Here is a 14,114-nt window from a genome sequence, read left to right as displayed (position 1 = left end):
CAAGGGTCAGGACAGGGTGTCCTTGTGAATTCTCTCCCTTTCAAGCTGAAATGTGTAGGCAGGGAAGGTCAGAGGAGGCAGTTCAGCAGGGGGAGAAAGGGGACTTTGGGGCTGATTCTTGGTCACCCAGGCTTCACCACCACACACTGTTATTACCCTGATGTGACCTCACTTCCTGCATCTTCCCCTCTTCTTTCCACGCAGCGCGCTCTCCTCCAGGTCTGGCCAAGACTCCCCTGTCTGCTCTGGGCCTGAAACCCCACAACCCAGCGGACATCTTGCTGCACCCCACAGGTGGTGAGTGGCTGGAAGGGAGGGAGGGAAATGGCCAGGGAGGCCAGGAGGAACCAGTAGCCTGGGCAGGTGTTCTCAGTCGATTCCTCACAGAGCAGAGGTTTGGGGACCTTCCTGGGAATGAGGAGGATGCCTAGGGGTGAGGGGTAGGGGGTGGGGGAGTGGAGCCCTCTGAAGGCATTGGGTGTTCTTCCTGCCTACTGCTATCTTCTGGGCCTTCAGATTTTGAGACCTGCTTCCAGTTTTGTTGGAGTTGGTCAGACCTGTGTCCCAGCACTTGTGTGTGTACACATAGGTGTGTAGAGAGGCATGCCTACTGTTTGGTGACAGCCTCTCACCCTTGCCCAGTGGCTCCTATGCTGAGCAGCCCAACAGAGGCTGGAGCATGGGTGTTTTTTCTTGTTTGCCCACAAAGCTTTGCCTGAAAAATGAGTCACTTCCAGTGCCCGTGCTGTCTACCCTCCCCCAACTGTTTTACCGTCAGCCCCAGCTTCCTCTTCCTAGAAAGGTGCTTACTGCCCCGAAGTGGACTCCGTTCACCCCGTGTTCACATGCCCAGTGCCAGCAGCTTTTGACCCTGAGAATAGGAGCTGGACCCCAGGGCCTCCCCCCAACCACCCCAAGACCACCTGTATTAGTTATGAGGTGGATGACCATGGGGGAGGGGGATGGCTACTGTCTGCAGTGAATGGTTACCAGACCCATTCCTCTATCTCCTGTTCATCCCCTAGTTTTTTTCTGTGGGGAGGGAGACAAGAGTCCTGGGACTTTTGATGGCAATTTGGAGTCTGTTGAACTAGAGAGAGACTCTAATTTTGAAGCTGAGCTGGGGCTCTTGGGGTCAACGTTTGCTTTTTTCTTCAGTTGCCAGAAGACTGATCCAGCCAGGTAAGAGGGTAGTTATATGCACTTGTAAACAATGCAGGCACTGGCTTAGGCACAGCCTCCACGTGCTCCACCTATGATCACGGGCAGACACACCCAGCCATCACAGAGACAAAGGGCCAGAGGCCTTCTCTCACTAGCCAGCATGCTATTACCTGATGCTTGGTCCACACAAGGCCTGGCTGCAGAGGCTGGGAGGGACCAGGCTCTTGAGTGAGGTTCTGCGCAGAGTAGATCTCAGCTTCCAGCCTCCCTTTCTTCAGCAAATTCTTTCTCTAGACGTAATCCTGATAACTTCTCTCTCTCTTTCTTGTCCTGGCTCTTCCTCTCGTCTTTATCATCTGCCCTTCTTCCTTCCTGCCTCTCCTCCTCCTGTCTCTCTTCTCCTCCCTCCCTCAGAGGAAGATGAGGGAGAGGAGGTGACTAAGCCTCCAGAAGGTAAGTGCACTTAGCTGTGTGTGGCTCCCACTCTCTACGTCTGTGGATGGCTTTTCACGTGGAGTTTGACAAGGCTGGCTTTGGATAGATCTCTTTTCTCACCTTCTCTCAAGTGACTAGGCATTTAACCTTCCTGTCCCCACCCTCTGACAATGAAATGCCACTCTGGGCACTGCCTGAATGCTGCCTGGGAAATTTGTTGCCATTGGGCACCAGTTCAGGCACAGTTAGTACCCAGGCGCCAGCAGGGTGCCACCTTGTTGACAAAAATACCCCTTGTGCCACTTCCTTTCCCAAAGGCACATACACTACCTGGCTGTGTGTAGTGAACACAGAGGGATTGGGAGGGGTAGAGGGAACAGGACCTCTCGCTTGGCCACTCAGGCGTTTAAGCCTGTGCAGGTCCTTCTAGAGGCTATCCTGTGTACTGAAGGTGTATGGCTGGCTTTCTCTTCCTGGGTATTGGTGGCGTTCGCCTGGCAACAGTGCCTTCAATAGAACCAGTGTCGGCTTGCTGTACCAGCCGGCTACTTTTGTAACTCCGTGACAGTGAGCTGGCAGACAGTACTTGGAGCAATGGTTTATTTGAGATCATGGTTAAAGAGAGATTTCAGTCTCTTGTGATGGGGATGGAGTGATGGGTCAGCTTATTGATGGCAAGGGTGTGTGTGATAAAGGCCGTTCACGTTCACATCACTGAAACCTGGGAAGCAGAGAAAGAAGCAGCAATCAGGGGTGGGCATTCCCTTCAAAGGTCATCTTCTGATACTCTCTGCCCCCCACCCTCCAATGGTTCCACAGTCTTTCAAAGTGGAGCCACCGGCTAGGCACTGAGTGTTCACAACATGAGCCTGTGAGGGACTCTCAGGTTCAGACCCTAGTGAGGTAGTATCCCTAGTTTAAAGTTACAGTCCTAGAGCTATGACTTTGCATCTTTTGGAAACCTGGGTACCTGTGGTTACTGCAGGCTGGTTAAGGACTCACTCCCACAAAAAATGCCTCAGGACATCCATGTACAATCCTGAGAAAAAATTGCTCTCCCGCCCCAATAACCTTATTTATAAAAATTTATTTATTTGTGTGTGTGTGTATAAATATGCTTATGTGTGCTACACACGTACACATGGATACATGCATGTCATGATACACGTGTGGAGATTGGGGGAATCACTTTTCTCTTTCTACCATGTCTGTGTGTGGGATTGAACTTGGGAACTCAGGTTGTCAGGCTTGGTGGCAAGCCTTTACCCACACACCCTTTACCCGCTGATCCATCTCACTGGCCCCATGAGAAATACTTTTAAGGAGTTCACAGTTGATCTCAGCTGTGGGGCCAGTCTAGCCCTGATTTGAAGGAAGTCTGGCGTTATTCCTTGACAAGAAGAGGGTCTGTGATCTGGCAGAAGGTTAGCTCAGGAGGGCAGACATTGAGTAAAGACTCATGGTGGTCATGGGATAAGGGACACTGCCTGAGTGGCTCCGGTGCGTCTCTGGGCATGCGTGTTTTCACCTCCACAGGAAGCATTAGACAGGTGAGTACCAAGGTTCCCTCCAGCTGTGCTATGTTAGATGTTCCCACCTTGGGCCCTGGCTGTAGGTAGCCATTCCTATAGGGCAGTGGTTCTCAACTTTATAATGCTGCAGCCCTTCAATACAGTTCCTCATGTTGTGCTGACCCCAACGAAAAATTTATTTTTGTTGCTACTTCATACGTGTAATTTTGCTACTGTTAGGAACTGTGATGGAAATATCTGATATGCAGGGTATCTGGTATGTGACCCCTGTGGAAGGGTCATTTACCCCTCTCCCCCAAAGGGGTCACAATCCACAGGTTGAGAACCACTGTGCAATAGGGGCTTAGTTTGGTTTTCTTTTCTTTTCTTTTCTTTTTTCTTTTTTTCTTTTTGGTTTTTCGAGACAGGGTTTCTCTGTATAGCCCTGGCTGTCCTGGAACTCACTCTGTAGACCAGGCTGGCCTTGAACTTAGAAATCTGCCTGCCTCTGTCTCCCGAGTGCTGGGATTAAAGGTGTGCACCACCACACCCGGCTTTAGTTTGGTTTTCTTAGGCTCGATTTCCTCTGCACTGAATGCCTTGGTTTCCACCCCAGCGTGGGTGTGGTCCTACTGATTCCAGGTGGGATGGTCGTGGCTTCCTGAAAGGTTTCGCTGATTTCTCCATGTTGTTATTAACTATCTAAGTTTTAGATTTATCTATTTTATATGTATGAATATTTTGCCACAGTGCATGCACTTGTGTGCCTGGTGGCTGTGGAGGTCAGAGGAAGGTGTAGAATTCACTGGAACTGGAGTTACAGATGGTTGTGAGCCACTGTTTGTGTGATGGGAATTGAACCCATGTCCTCTACAAGAGCAACATGTACTGTAAACTGCTGAGCCATCTCTCCAGCTCCTTTTGGTGGTTTCTAACCTGCCTGTGTAGAAGCTACAAATGTCTGTGTATACTGCAGACTCAGCTGCAGATCTGGGAAGTGGGGGTCAAGGCTACTTGCAGGCAGGGGATGAGCGTTCTCTAGACTGCTTCCCACAGCCTCAGTGCCTGACAGCACAGAGAGGCTCAGGTCCTGAGTGTGGGTGGCTGACTCAGTACAGGAGTGGGCTGTCAGACTCCAGGGAGAAAGTCACCACGTGGGCACATGGGCCCTGGCAGTTCTGTTCTGCTTCTGTGTGACTATTCAGTAGAGTGAAGATTGACAGAGCTGAAGAGAGGCCTCCTAAGTATGCTTCACAAATACCTCTCAGCTTGTGAGTTCCCTACCCTCCAGCTGCCCTTGTATCAGAGCAGAGGAATTCTGAAGGGAAGGTTTCTTGAGATCCACCCAGCCACGCCTGTCCTCTCTGGGATGTGGAACCAAGGTCTGGGATGTGGTGGGGGTGAGAGACCCACCCAAGGTCACAGCCAAGAGGCCACAGGGCCAGACTGTACTGCTGGGCCTCCTGTTTTCTAGTCAAGGGCCCTGTCTAAGTACACCCCTATTTCCAGCCAGGCTCAGTGGCCTGGGCTTCCAGCTTGGGAGTGGGTGGTGAGGACACGGATTAAAGCTGAGCTACCAATTGCACATTTCATAACTCAGGCACCGCCTCCCGGGTCAGCCCAGGCCACATTCTTGGTTGACCCTTGGAAGCTGTGCTTGATGTCCCTGCTGATACTTTGATGGGAAAGTCAGAAAAAAGAGGCCTGTGAGGAAAAATGATCAGTGGCAGAATTCCTCTGCTGGGGCAGGAAGAATGTGAAGGGTATTTGCTCTGTTCAAGCCACTGGACTGAATATATTTGTGCATTTTTTTTTTTCTTCACTGAGGCATCACAGAGTCAATCGCTGTTCTGTGTGCCGGCTATGCAGCAGGCAGCAGGCCAGGCTCTGGGGAGATAAGCTATGCTTAATCTCATTGCCATTTTCATCAAGGGAATAAAAATTGTGTATGGGACATTTTGAAAGGAAGGGACGCAGCCCTCTGAGACCTTAGACTAAAGAAGTAACATGTTGGGTGGACATGCATGTGGTATGACATTAGCCTGGCGAACCCTGGGTAGAGAGTGGAGAAGAGGGAAATGGCATACATGAGCTCCGGGCTCAGATGTCATTACCTGTGTATGTGTGTGTGTGTGTGTGTGTGTGTGTAAAAGCCTGAGGTTGATGTGGGATGTGTCTTCCTCTATCACATCCCACTTTGTTGCCTGTGACAAAGGCTCTTGCTGAACCTGGATCTTGTCATTTTGGCTAAGCTGGCTGGCCCCTGAGCTCCAGGAATCCCATTTCCAGCTCCCTTCTTTCCTTGTGCTGGGACTGCAGGCACTTGGCACTGCTCCCAGCTTCTGTGTGGGTGATGGGGTTCAAACCTTGAGCAGCAAGCGTTTCACCCATGAAGCCATCTCCCTAGTCCCCAGCTTGTTTGTTTCCTCCTAGAAGCTTAAAAAAACCAATTAAACTGGTGCACACCGTGCACGTGGTCTTGGTGCACGTGGTCTAGAGTCAGGTTAAACAGGCCTTGCAGGGTCAATGTCACATTATTTTTTTTACTACTTATAACAGAGCTGAGAGTTAGGGAGTATAGACTCCATTTTATTAGTAAGAGGGATTTGATGGCTTGTCAGGCCCATAGGGATCAGGGGAAGAGTTGAGAATCTGTATCATTTCGGCATGTGGGGGCTGCCCCTTCTGGTGGGTACACATGGTACAAGGGGCACTTGAATGTCTGAACAGGATTCTTTTCTGAGAGGGAAGGAGGGAAAGACAGCTCGCCATGGTGGATCTAGGAAGGCTTTCTGTGCTGGTTCTGTTTGTCCCCGTGGTTCCACGAGGACAGATTAGGCATAAAGGAAGACATTGTTTCTGGGAACTCTGATGTCTTCGAGATTCTTGGTGATGCTGTTTCGGAGGCATCAAAACAGGTGACCTGGTACAGAGTTGTCCAGCACCTACCATGCGCCCGGCCACGTGTTAGGGACTGAGGATCTAAGGATGAGTGAGGTACCCAGGGAAGGCAGAAATCTCACCATGAGGCAAAAATATTTGGGGCCTTAGAGGGGGTGCATGCAACCCAATATTAATGCTAGCTCTAGATCTGGTGGTCAAGGGGTCTCTTCACTTCCTTTTCTACCACCATGTCTTTAATATTTTATGCATGTATGTATGTATGTATGTATGTATGTATGCATTGCATGTTTTGTGAGTCGGATTGATCCTTGGGTCTTGTGCATGCTAGGCAAGTGTTATGCCAAGGCTTTCTCCCCACCCCTATATGCCTTCATCTTATCAGGGTGGGCAATACTGGCCTTTTTTACTTCAGCCCAAGCTTTTCTTTTTCTCAGTGAGTGGGGTGATGTACCTGGGAATGCAGGTGACCAGCAGATAGTCAGTCCCTGGCTGAGGAGTAAGTCACCAGTGTGTTCCACTGCTCCCAGCCGTCAACAACCACTTGGAATGGGTTTGGGCTCTGGAATGTTCTCCATGAAGTACCCTCCCTGGCTCCACTTTTCCTGCCCTCCCCTGCTTGGTGGCCTATGGGTCAGCTGCTCCCTAGGAGACTAGCAGAGGAGGAGGAGTCCTGACCACCATCCCCCACCCCACCCCAGGAAAGGAATGTGCAAGGGTGGAGGGAGGTTGAGGTCAAAGACCAATGTGGAATCAACCAGAATTACCAAGAACTAAAAGGACATGTCCCTTCTCACATGCCTCCATCCTAGGCAGGTGAGTGCCTTGACAGGGAAGCAGAGCCCAGTAGGCACTCAGTGGTGACAGAGTCGCTACCTTGGTTGATTGGGCATGACTCTGTTCCGACTGTGGGCTTTCTCTTAGCTTCCTGTTGGCAGAATATGGGCTTTTTTAAAAAGAGAATTTAGAGTAGAGTGTGGTGCTTACCTAATGTGTGGGTTGAGGTCTTGGCAGAAGCCCATGGTTTGTTCCAGTGGGTGACTGAAAAGTGCAGACGAACAAGAGAGAGTGCAGAGTCCTGTGAGCTCCCTAGCAGGGTGGGAGCTGTCTCTGCCCACCCAGGAGCCAGGACTGCTGGGGATAAATAGAGGATGGGCTACAACCTCATCCTCTCCCTCCCAGTCTCCCTGCCAGTAAGGACCCAACCATTCCAGCCAAAGGCCAAAGCCATCTGGAGTCATAGAGTAAGAGGCCTGGGGAGAAGCAGGTAGAATATGGCCACTGGGGTGCAGATAAGGCTGGAGTGGGAGTGGGAGTGGGTAGGAAAGATGGTCAATGTAGGTTTCAATCTGACTTTTCAAGGCTTAAAGATAGCAGAGTGCATGGATTGGGTCTAACGTCTTAGGCAAAGTGATGTCTGGGTGGGGCTGGAAGGGAGGGTCATGTGACTCTGGGTTTGTGCCTTAGACACACACAGAGGCCTCTGTACCAGGTGCTGTGGCCAGTGCCGGAGCCCTTGCCAGGCAAGTAGCAGCTGTGGGTTACAGGGCTCTCTGGGTGAGAGGATGGCTGTGTGTCACGGGGAAGCAAGTGGAGCTGTGCTGAGCACCTAGGGGAGCCTGGGAAATGTTCAGATGGAGTGGTAGGCGTGGGGAGGGACAGGCCACTGGCTTCCCAAGTTTGGGTAGTCTTAGGACCTGTGAGTAACAGCTGGCTGGAAGACTATCTTGCCTGGGTACCTGTGCCACCTCTGCCCCATACGGGCTGGGTACTTACGCTCTCCAAACCTTACAAACCTCACATGACTGACTCTTGGCTGTTTTTGCTACTACGGGTGACCCTGTTGATCTGACATTTCTCTGGCTCATGTGTTGGTATCCCTATGAGACTGTGGGCCCCCTTAGGCCAGCCAGAACCTATATTGTGAGGTTGGAGACGTGGTGCTAGGCACAGCCCAAGGCTGGCTTTGTGTCCTGAGCAAGTTACTCTCCTCTGGGCTGAGGGGACAAGCTAGAGCAGAGTCAGCACTCTGACCACCGACCAATTCACCTGCTACCTAGTTTCCTAAAGAGAATTCTGTGCCAGACAGCTATGCCTGTTCATTTAGCTGTTGTTCTCGGACCCTGTCATGCATGGCGGCTGGCTTGAGTGATTGCAACAGGGACCATCTGACCTTCCCACCTAAGCTGTTTGCAGAGAATCTGACCAGTTCTGCGTGTGTCACAGCATTTCCTCCTGCCCAGTGCCAGGGCCCGGGGAGGTCAAAGTTCAAACCTTCTCTGTCAGATCAGCCTGTGTAGCCTGTGAAGTGTGGTGAAGGCCTGCGCTGCTGAGGGAAGCTCTGCCTGCTCTCCCCTCAAGCTGACCTCCAGTTCAGCGTGCCCAGGTGGCGGGTCCTGCATCACCAGGGCCTGGGTGTGGATGGTGGGGAGCCTCTTATGGAGTGTGGTCTCAACACCCCAGGTAACTCCCTCTTTCCAGGTTTTCCTCCAGTTGAGGGAGCAAGCTATTAATTTATGTGCCTCAACGTTCCTTCATCCACCTGTCCTGAGGAACCCGGGAAGGGGCTCTCCTACTTAGGTCACTGGTCTTGGCCCTCAAGGGCTGCAGGGCCTGGCTCTCCCAGGTTGGCAGCATTTCCCTGGCTGGCTTCGGTGAATTTTGTGGTTGTGGCAGCTAGGCATTTGTGCTCAGATCTTGTCCCTCTGAGGCAACAAAGATGGCAAGGATCCTGGGTGGTGGCAATGACATCCACCTCCTCCATATGATAACGTCCCTGGAGAAGGCCAGAACATTGATCCTTGTTCTAATTAGCATAGCGCTCACCTCTGAGGCCATGGGAGCCTGGGTCCAACATGCCTGGTCATCTTCAGGACTCAGTCTCATCATTTGTCAAATGGCCTCTGTGTCACTAATGTTACTCTGAACACGAGGTAGGGGATACTGTGTATGAAACCCTTCTGTACAGGGCTTGGCATGTCGGTTGTACCACAGTGGACACAGTATGTCTGGCTCCACCCGGGCACGGGGTTCTCTGCACCAGTCTTCCGGGGAATGTTGAGTGTGTTATGCAGGCATGGGTGGGGTGTCTTGGCAGGAAGGGGCTGGTGAGTATGCAGTAGCTGGCACTGGGTATTGCTTAACGAGCAAGCTGGGTGCGTTCCTGAGATGTGGGCGAAGGTGATGACTTTGGGGCTGCTCTAGGAACATCTGGGGATCCTGCTAGGGCTGGGCAGAAATAAGGCTGCAAAGGGGAGGCCAGCCTTGAACAAGCGCAATCCTGGAGGGAGAGCTAGTGGCCTTTTGCAGAGGCAGAGCCTAGGGAAGCAGAGACTTCTCAAAGCTCCTTAAAGCTCGCCTCAGGCTGGGGAGTAAGGGCAAACAGGAGCCTCAGTGAAGCACCCCAATGTCCTGGGGAAGGTTTGCATGCTGTCTCTTTCTCAGGCTGGACTCTGGGGGTGCTGTAGTCCCTGGTAGGGTGGGTGGACTCCTACCACACCTATGCTCATTCTTTGTCTCTTTCCTTCTAGAGCCCCGGAGCTATGTGGAGTCTGTGGCGAGGACAGCAATGGCAGGGCCTCGAGCTCAGGATGTTGAGCCTAAGAGCTTCAGCTCACCAGCTGCCCACGCCTATGGGCACGAGACACCCCTGAGGAACGGGACCCCAGGGGGCTCCTTTGTATCCCCGAGCCCCCTCTCCACAAGCAGCCCCATCCTCAGTGCTGACAGGTAAGCCAGGAATGGGGAGCACAGCGTGAGAGTGGGGAGCATGGCGTCAGAATCTGGGCCTGAGGCCGCTCCAGTGAGCAGTCCTTCCTGTTGTTCGTCTCCCGGTGGGAAGCTCCACCCCAGGCAACAGACTAAATTCCTCAAAGCTTTCGATAGTCATATGCTTTCTGCTGCAGTCTTAAGAATTAAGATTTGCTGGTCCCATTTCTCAGAAGAGGCAACTGAGACTCAAAGGGCGGTAGCTGAGCAGTAGCAGAAACAGGCTTCAACCTACAGGTGTATGTGTCTGGAGTCAGAGTCTCTCTCTCTCTCTCTCTCTTCCTCAGAGACCTGAGTAGTGTGCATAGACAGGTGCCACCTGTGCACAGCATGGATCAGAAACACAGTATCTGGGGGCACAAAGCAGGGACAGTTACTTCTAGCCAGGGAAGTGTGTGTGTGTGTGTGTGTGTGTGTGTGTGTGTGTGTGTTGAAGGATGACAAGATGCACTGAGGTGAAGATGTAGGTCAGGGGCAGAGGACTAGGGTGCATGATGTAGGCAGGAGGGCAGCTCAGAGCATGCAATCCACCAGGGATGCATCATGATAGACAGATGCTACTGGAATCCATCAGAGGGAGCCAGACAGGGAGCAATTGGGACCCCCAGCTTTTCCTTCAGAAAAGCTCCTGCTCGGGTGCACTGGGAAGCTTTGAGGATGGGTGGTGAGAGCAAGACTCCATGTCATGATGGGAAAGAGGTTGAGATGGGTTTGGGCGAGGTCTAGAGTCAGAATGCCCGGCAGGGAGGATGAAGCTGGTTAAATACAAGTCTCCCAGACAGTGGAGACCCTGCCCCCTGTCTCTTCTGGAGCCCACTGCCCTGAGTGCTGGGATCCCCATGGCTTCCAGACTCTAGCTTTCCTCCTTCACTGGGGTCAGTTTGCTGCTCACACCCATACTGGTCGAGCCCTGAGCCCTGTCCAGGCTGCCAAGAGATGAGCAAAGACATTCTCGTTGGATCCCAGTTCTGAACCCTCCACGGAGACATACTCCTACACTCTCAGTCCACCTTCCTTCCTCCCCACAAGGTGGAGGCCACCTGTGCCAGGGATGGAGAGGTGGTAGAAGTCAGGTTCTCTCACTCACCCTGGCTTCTTCCTCATTCTGCCTCTATCTATACCCAGCTGGCTCCTTCCGGAAGCTCTAGAGCTCCACCATAGGACCCCCACTCTCATCACCATCCTTTGCCGCTGTGCAGCGTGGTGCAGCCTGCTGCAGCTCCCCCTCATCAGTCTAGTTTGTCTCCAGGGTGTTCGTCTTGGCCTCTCCCTGTCCCTGCCTCTTGCTGGACCTAGAGCACAGCCTTTCCTACCTGGGGCCCCTAGCTCTGTAAAGACCTTTCTTTCCCTGGGGCTGGGAAGCATCAGCTGCTTGCCGCCTCCCTCTAGTGGCTGCTTCCCCTGGTCTCTGGGCAACCTTGTTCTATTCCACCTGAAACAAATCCCGGGTCTACCAGCTTGTGCCTAAACAGGGGACTCATGTTTGTGTCATTAGTGACCAGATTTGTGTGTGTATGTCTCTCTCTCTCTCTCTCTGTGTGTGTGTGTGCTAAAGATAGACTTCCCAATAACCTGAAGTCTCCTAATTTGGGGACTATCCTATGTGATTTTTTTTCTTTGCTTTTTGGAGTCACCCAGGCCAATTTTAGCCCTCTGAGGAAATGATAAAACACCCAGAGAAATAGAGTCAAGTTGTCCCCTAATAGGAATAGAGCCAAGTGATTTGACCTTCTTTGTTAAGTTTCTGTGGTGCGGAAGGGCTTACACCAGGACAGCTGCCTTTATTTCCCTAGCGATTGCTTTGCTATGATTGGCGGGTCAGGAGAGAAAGTGTGGGTTTTGGAGTCAGGTGCAGTTGAGTTGAAAGCTTGCCTTTTAGATCCCTGTGGTACTGAGCTTACTCCTTAAAATCTCTGACCCTCAGTTTCTTCTTCTGATGGTCCCATTATGTAATACATAGAAAGCCCCGACTTCCTCTTGACTGAGTGGAGCTCTTACCGTTCTTAGTGGATGAAGGATGCTGGCCACTCAGTCAAAGTCCACCCTTTATTAAATATCATACACTGACCTTTTTACCTGTCATCTCTCTCTCTCTCTAGCACTTCTGTGGGCAGTTTCCCATCAGTGGTGAGCAGTGACCAGGGTCCCCGGACACCCTTCCAGCCTATGCTGGACTCCAGCATCCGCTCAGGCAGTTTGGGGCAGCCGAGCCCTGCAGCACTGAGTTATCAGAGCTCCTCGCCTGTCCCTGTTGGTGGCAGCAGCTATAACAGCCCTGACTACTCCCTCCAACCATTCAGCTCTTCTCCAGAAAGCCAAGGCCAGCCACAGTTCAGTGCGGCCAGTGTCCACATGGTACCTGGGAGCCCTCAGGCACGACACAGGACAGTGGGTACCAACACTCCACCTAGTCCTGGTTTTGGCCGGCGGGCCGTCAACCCCACCATGGCTGCCCCTGGTAGTCCCAGTTTGAGCCATCGGCAGGTGATGGGTCCATCTGGTCCAGGTTTCCATGGTAACGTGGTTTCTGGCCACCCAGCCAGTGCAGCGACCACTCCTGGAAGCCCCAGCCTTGGCCGTCACCCAGTGGGAAGCCATCAAGTTCCAGGCCTCCACAGCAGTGTGGTCACCACTCCGGGAAGCCCAAGCCTGGGCCGACACCCTGGTGCCCACCAAGGGAATCTGGCCTCCAGTCTCCACGGCAATGCAGTCATCAGCCCTGGGAGCCCAAGCTTGGGCCGGCACCTGGGTGGGTCTGGATCCGTGGTTCCTGGAAGCCCCAGCTTGGACCGGCATGCAGGTTATGGTGGCTACTCTACCCCTGAGGACCGAAGACCAACACTGTCCCGGCAAAGCAGTGCCTCTGGCTACCAGGCCCCATCCACACCGTCATTCCCTGTCTCTCCTGCCTACTACCCTGGCCTGAGCAGCCCTGCCACCTCACCCTCACCAGACTCAGCAGCCTTCCGGCAGGGGAGCCCCACACCAGCCTTACCAGAGAAGCGAAGAATGTCAGTGGGAGATCGGGCAGGCAGCCTCCCCAACTATGCCACCATCAATGGGAAAGTGTCTTCCTCACCTGTCGCCAATGGCATGGCCAGTGGGAGCAGCACCGTCTCCTTCTCTCACACGCTTCCAGACTTTTCTAAGTATTCGATGCCAGGTGTGTCTCTTCTCTTACATGTCTACTTGCTCAAAAGTTAGGACATCTGTCCCAGTCATCCCTTGGCGGAAGACTGCGGGTGGGTCATCGGCTCGTAGGCCTGAGTTCCTTGCCTGTGTGTGTGGGTGCTGTATCTTTAAAGCATGGCTAGCATAGGGTTGCTGTAATGACAGTGTGCAGGATGAGGAGGACAGAATAATAAGCTGGGAGAGTATGTTGTTTGGATGGCTGTCACTGTCACAGCCTCCTATTGAGCACACGCTGGGTGGCAGCCTGAGCTAAGGACTCATCTAATCCCCTGGCCTACTGAGGAAGTAGGAATTGTCCTTGCTTTACACAGGAACACTCTAAGGCTCACAGAGTTCCTGTTGCTTGATTGGCAGTCATTGTACAGTTACCTGGTGGCTGAGCTGACTTCCAATCCAGGCCCATACTGTTCCCGGAAGAGTGTTCTTGGGGCAGAGGAGATGGCTCAGGGGGTTTGACACTTGCTGTGCAAACAAAGGACCCATGTAAAAACAGAACACAGGAGTGTGTGTTTATAATCAGATACTCCTATGTTGGGATAGGAGGTGGGGACAGAAGAGTTTCCAAAAGCTTACAGGCCAGCTAACCTGGCATAAGTAACAGTGAACAAGAGCCCCTGCCTCAAACAAGGTAGCAGGCAAGGAGTGACACCCAAGGTTGTCCTCTGACCTCCACATGCAGGTTGTGGCATGCTTTTGCACACACACACACACACACATACACACACACACACACGTGCAGGATAGAAACATCTTCAGTATATATTCACAGTTTGAGAGATAGTAAAACTTAAGCAAAACTGTGAGACTCCACTGACCACTATGGTATTTGTCAGCCCCACACATCAGTGAACAGTGGGCCAGTGGGCAGGTGGGACAGAGTAAAGGTGAGGGGTGAGATGTTTTCAGCACAGCCTGTTCTGAAGAGATCTGCTTCCCACAGGATAAGTTCTTCACCCAAGTCCACTCTTGGTGTCTTTCCTTCCATGGAGACAGTTCATCCTCCAAACAAGAAGTTCAAGCTTCATATGATCACATTTTCTCAACCAGACCCATCAGAGGCCCCAGAGCTTCTTGTGTTCAAGGCAGATGCAGAAAATTATAAACAGCCCGGGGTGGACCTAAGGCGCCCAGGCTCTCTGTCCT

The 14,114-nt window shown here is 52.3% G+C and overlaps 1 protein-coding gene across 19 annotated transcripts in view; it reads left to right on the top strand.

The window, feature by feature from the left end:
• Tns1 (tensin 1) overlaps positions 1-14,114 on the top strand; it is a 213,544-nt gene that overhangs the window by 186,151 nt on the left and 13,279 nt on the right. For 12 of the 19 annotated variants that reach the window (XM_029474282.2, XM_029474263.2, XM_085838311.1 and 9 more), the window contains 5 exons: positions 205-297; positions 1,159-1,182; positions 1,579-1,617; positions 9,542-9,740; positions 11,879-12,942. In XM_029474282.2, the coding sequence (XP_029330142.1) occupies positions 205-297; positions 1,159-1,182; positions 1,579-1,617; positions 9,542-9,740; positions 11,879-12,942 (1,419 nt within the window). The remainder of the gene's footprint in view (positions 1-204; positions 298-1,158; positions 1,183-1,578; positions 1,618-9,541; positions 9,741-11,878; positions 12,943-14,114) is intronic. The other 7 variants (XM_029474293.2, XM_029474279.2, XM_085838330.1 and 4 more) reach the window with 3 other exon arrangements.

Source organism: Mus caroli, unplaced genomic scaffold, assembly GCF_978045245.1.
Source record: "Mus caroli unplaced genomic scaffold, Mus_caroli_1 scaffold_1, whole genome shotgun sequence".
NCBI lineage: Eukaryota > Metazoa > Chordata > Mammalia > Rodentia > Muridae > Mus > Mus caroli.
The sequence above is the reverse complement of the archived record's forward strand: the minus strand, read 5'-3'. Positions and strand labels throughout refer to the sequence as shown.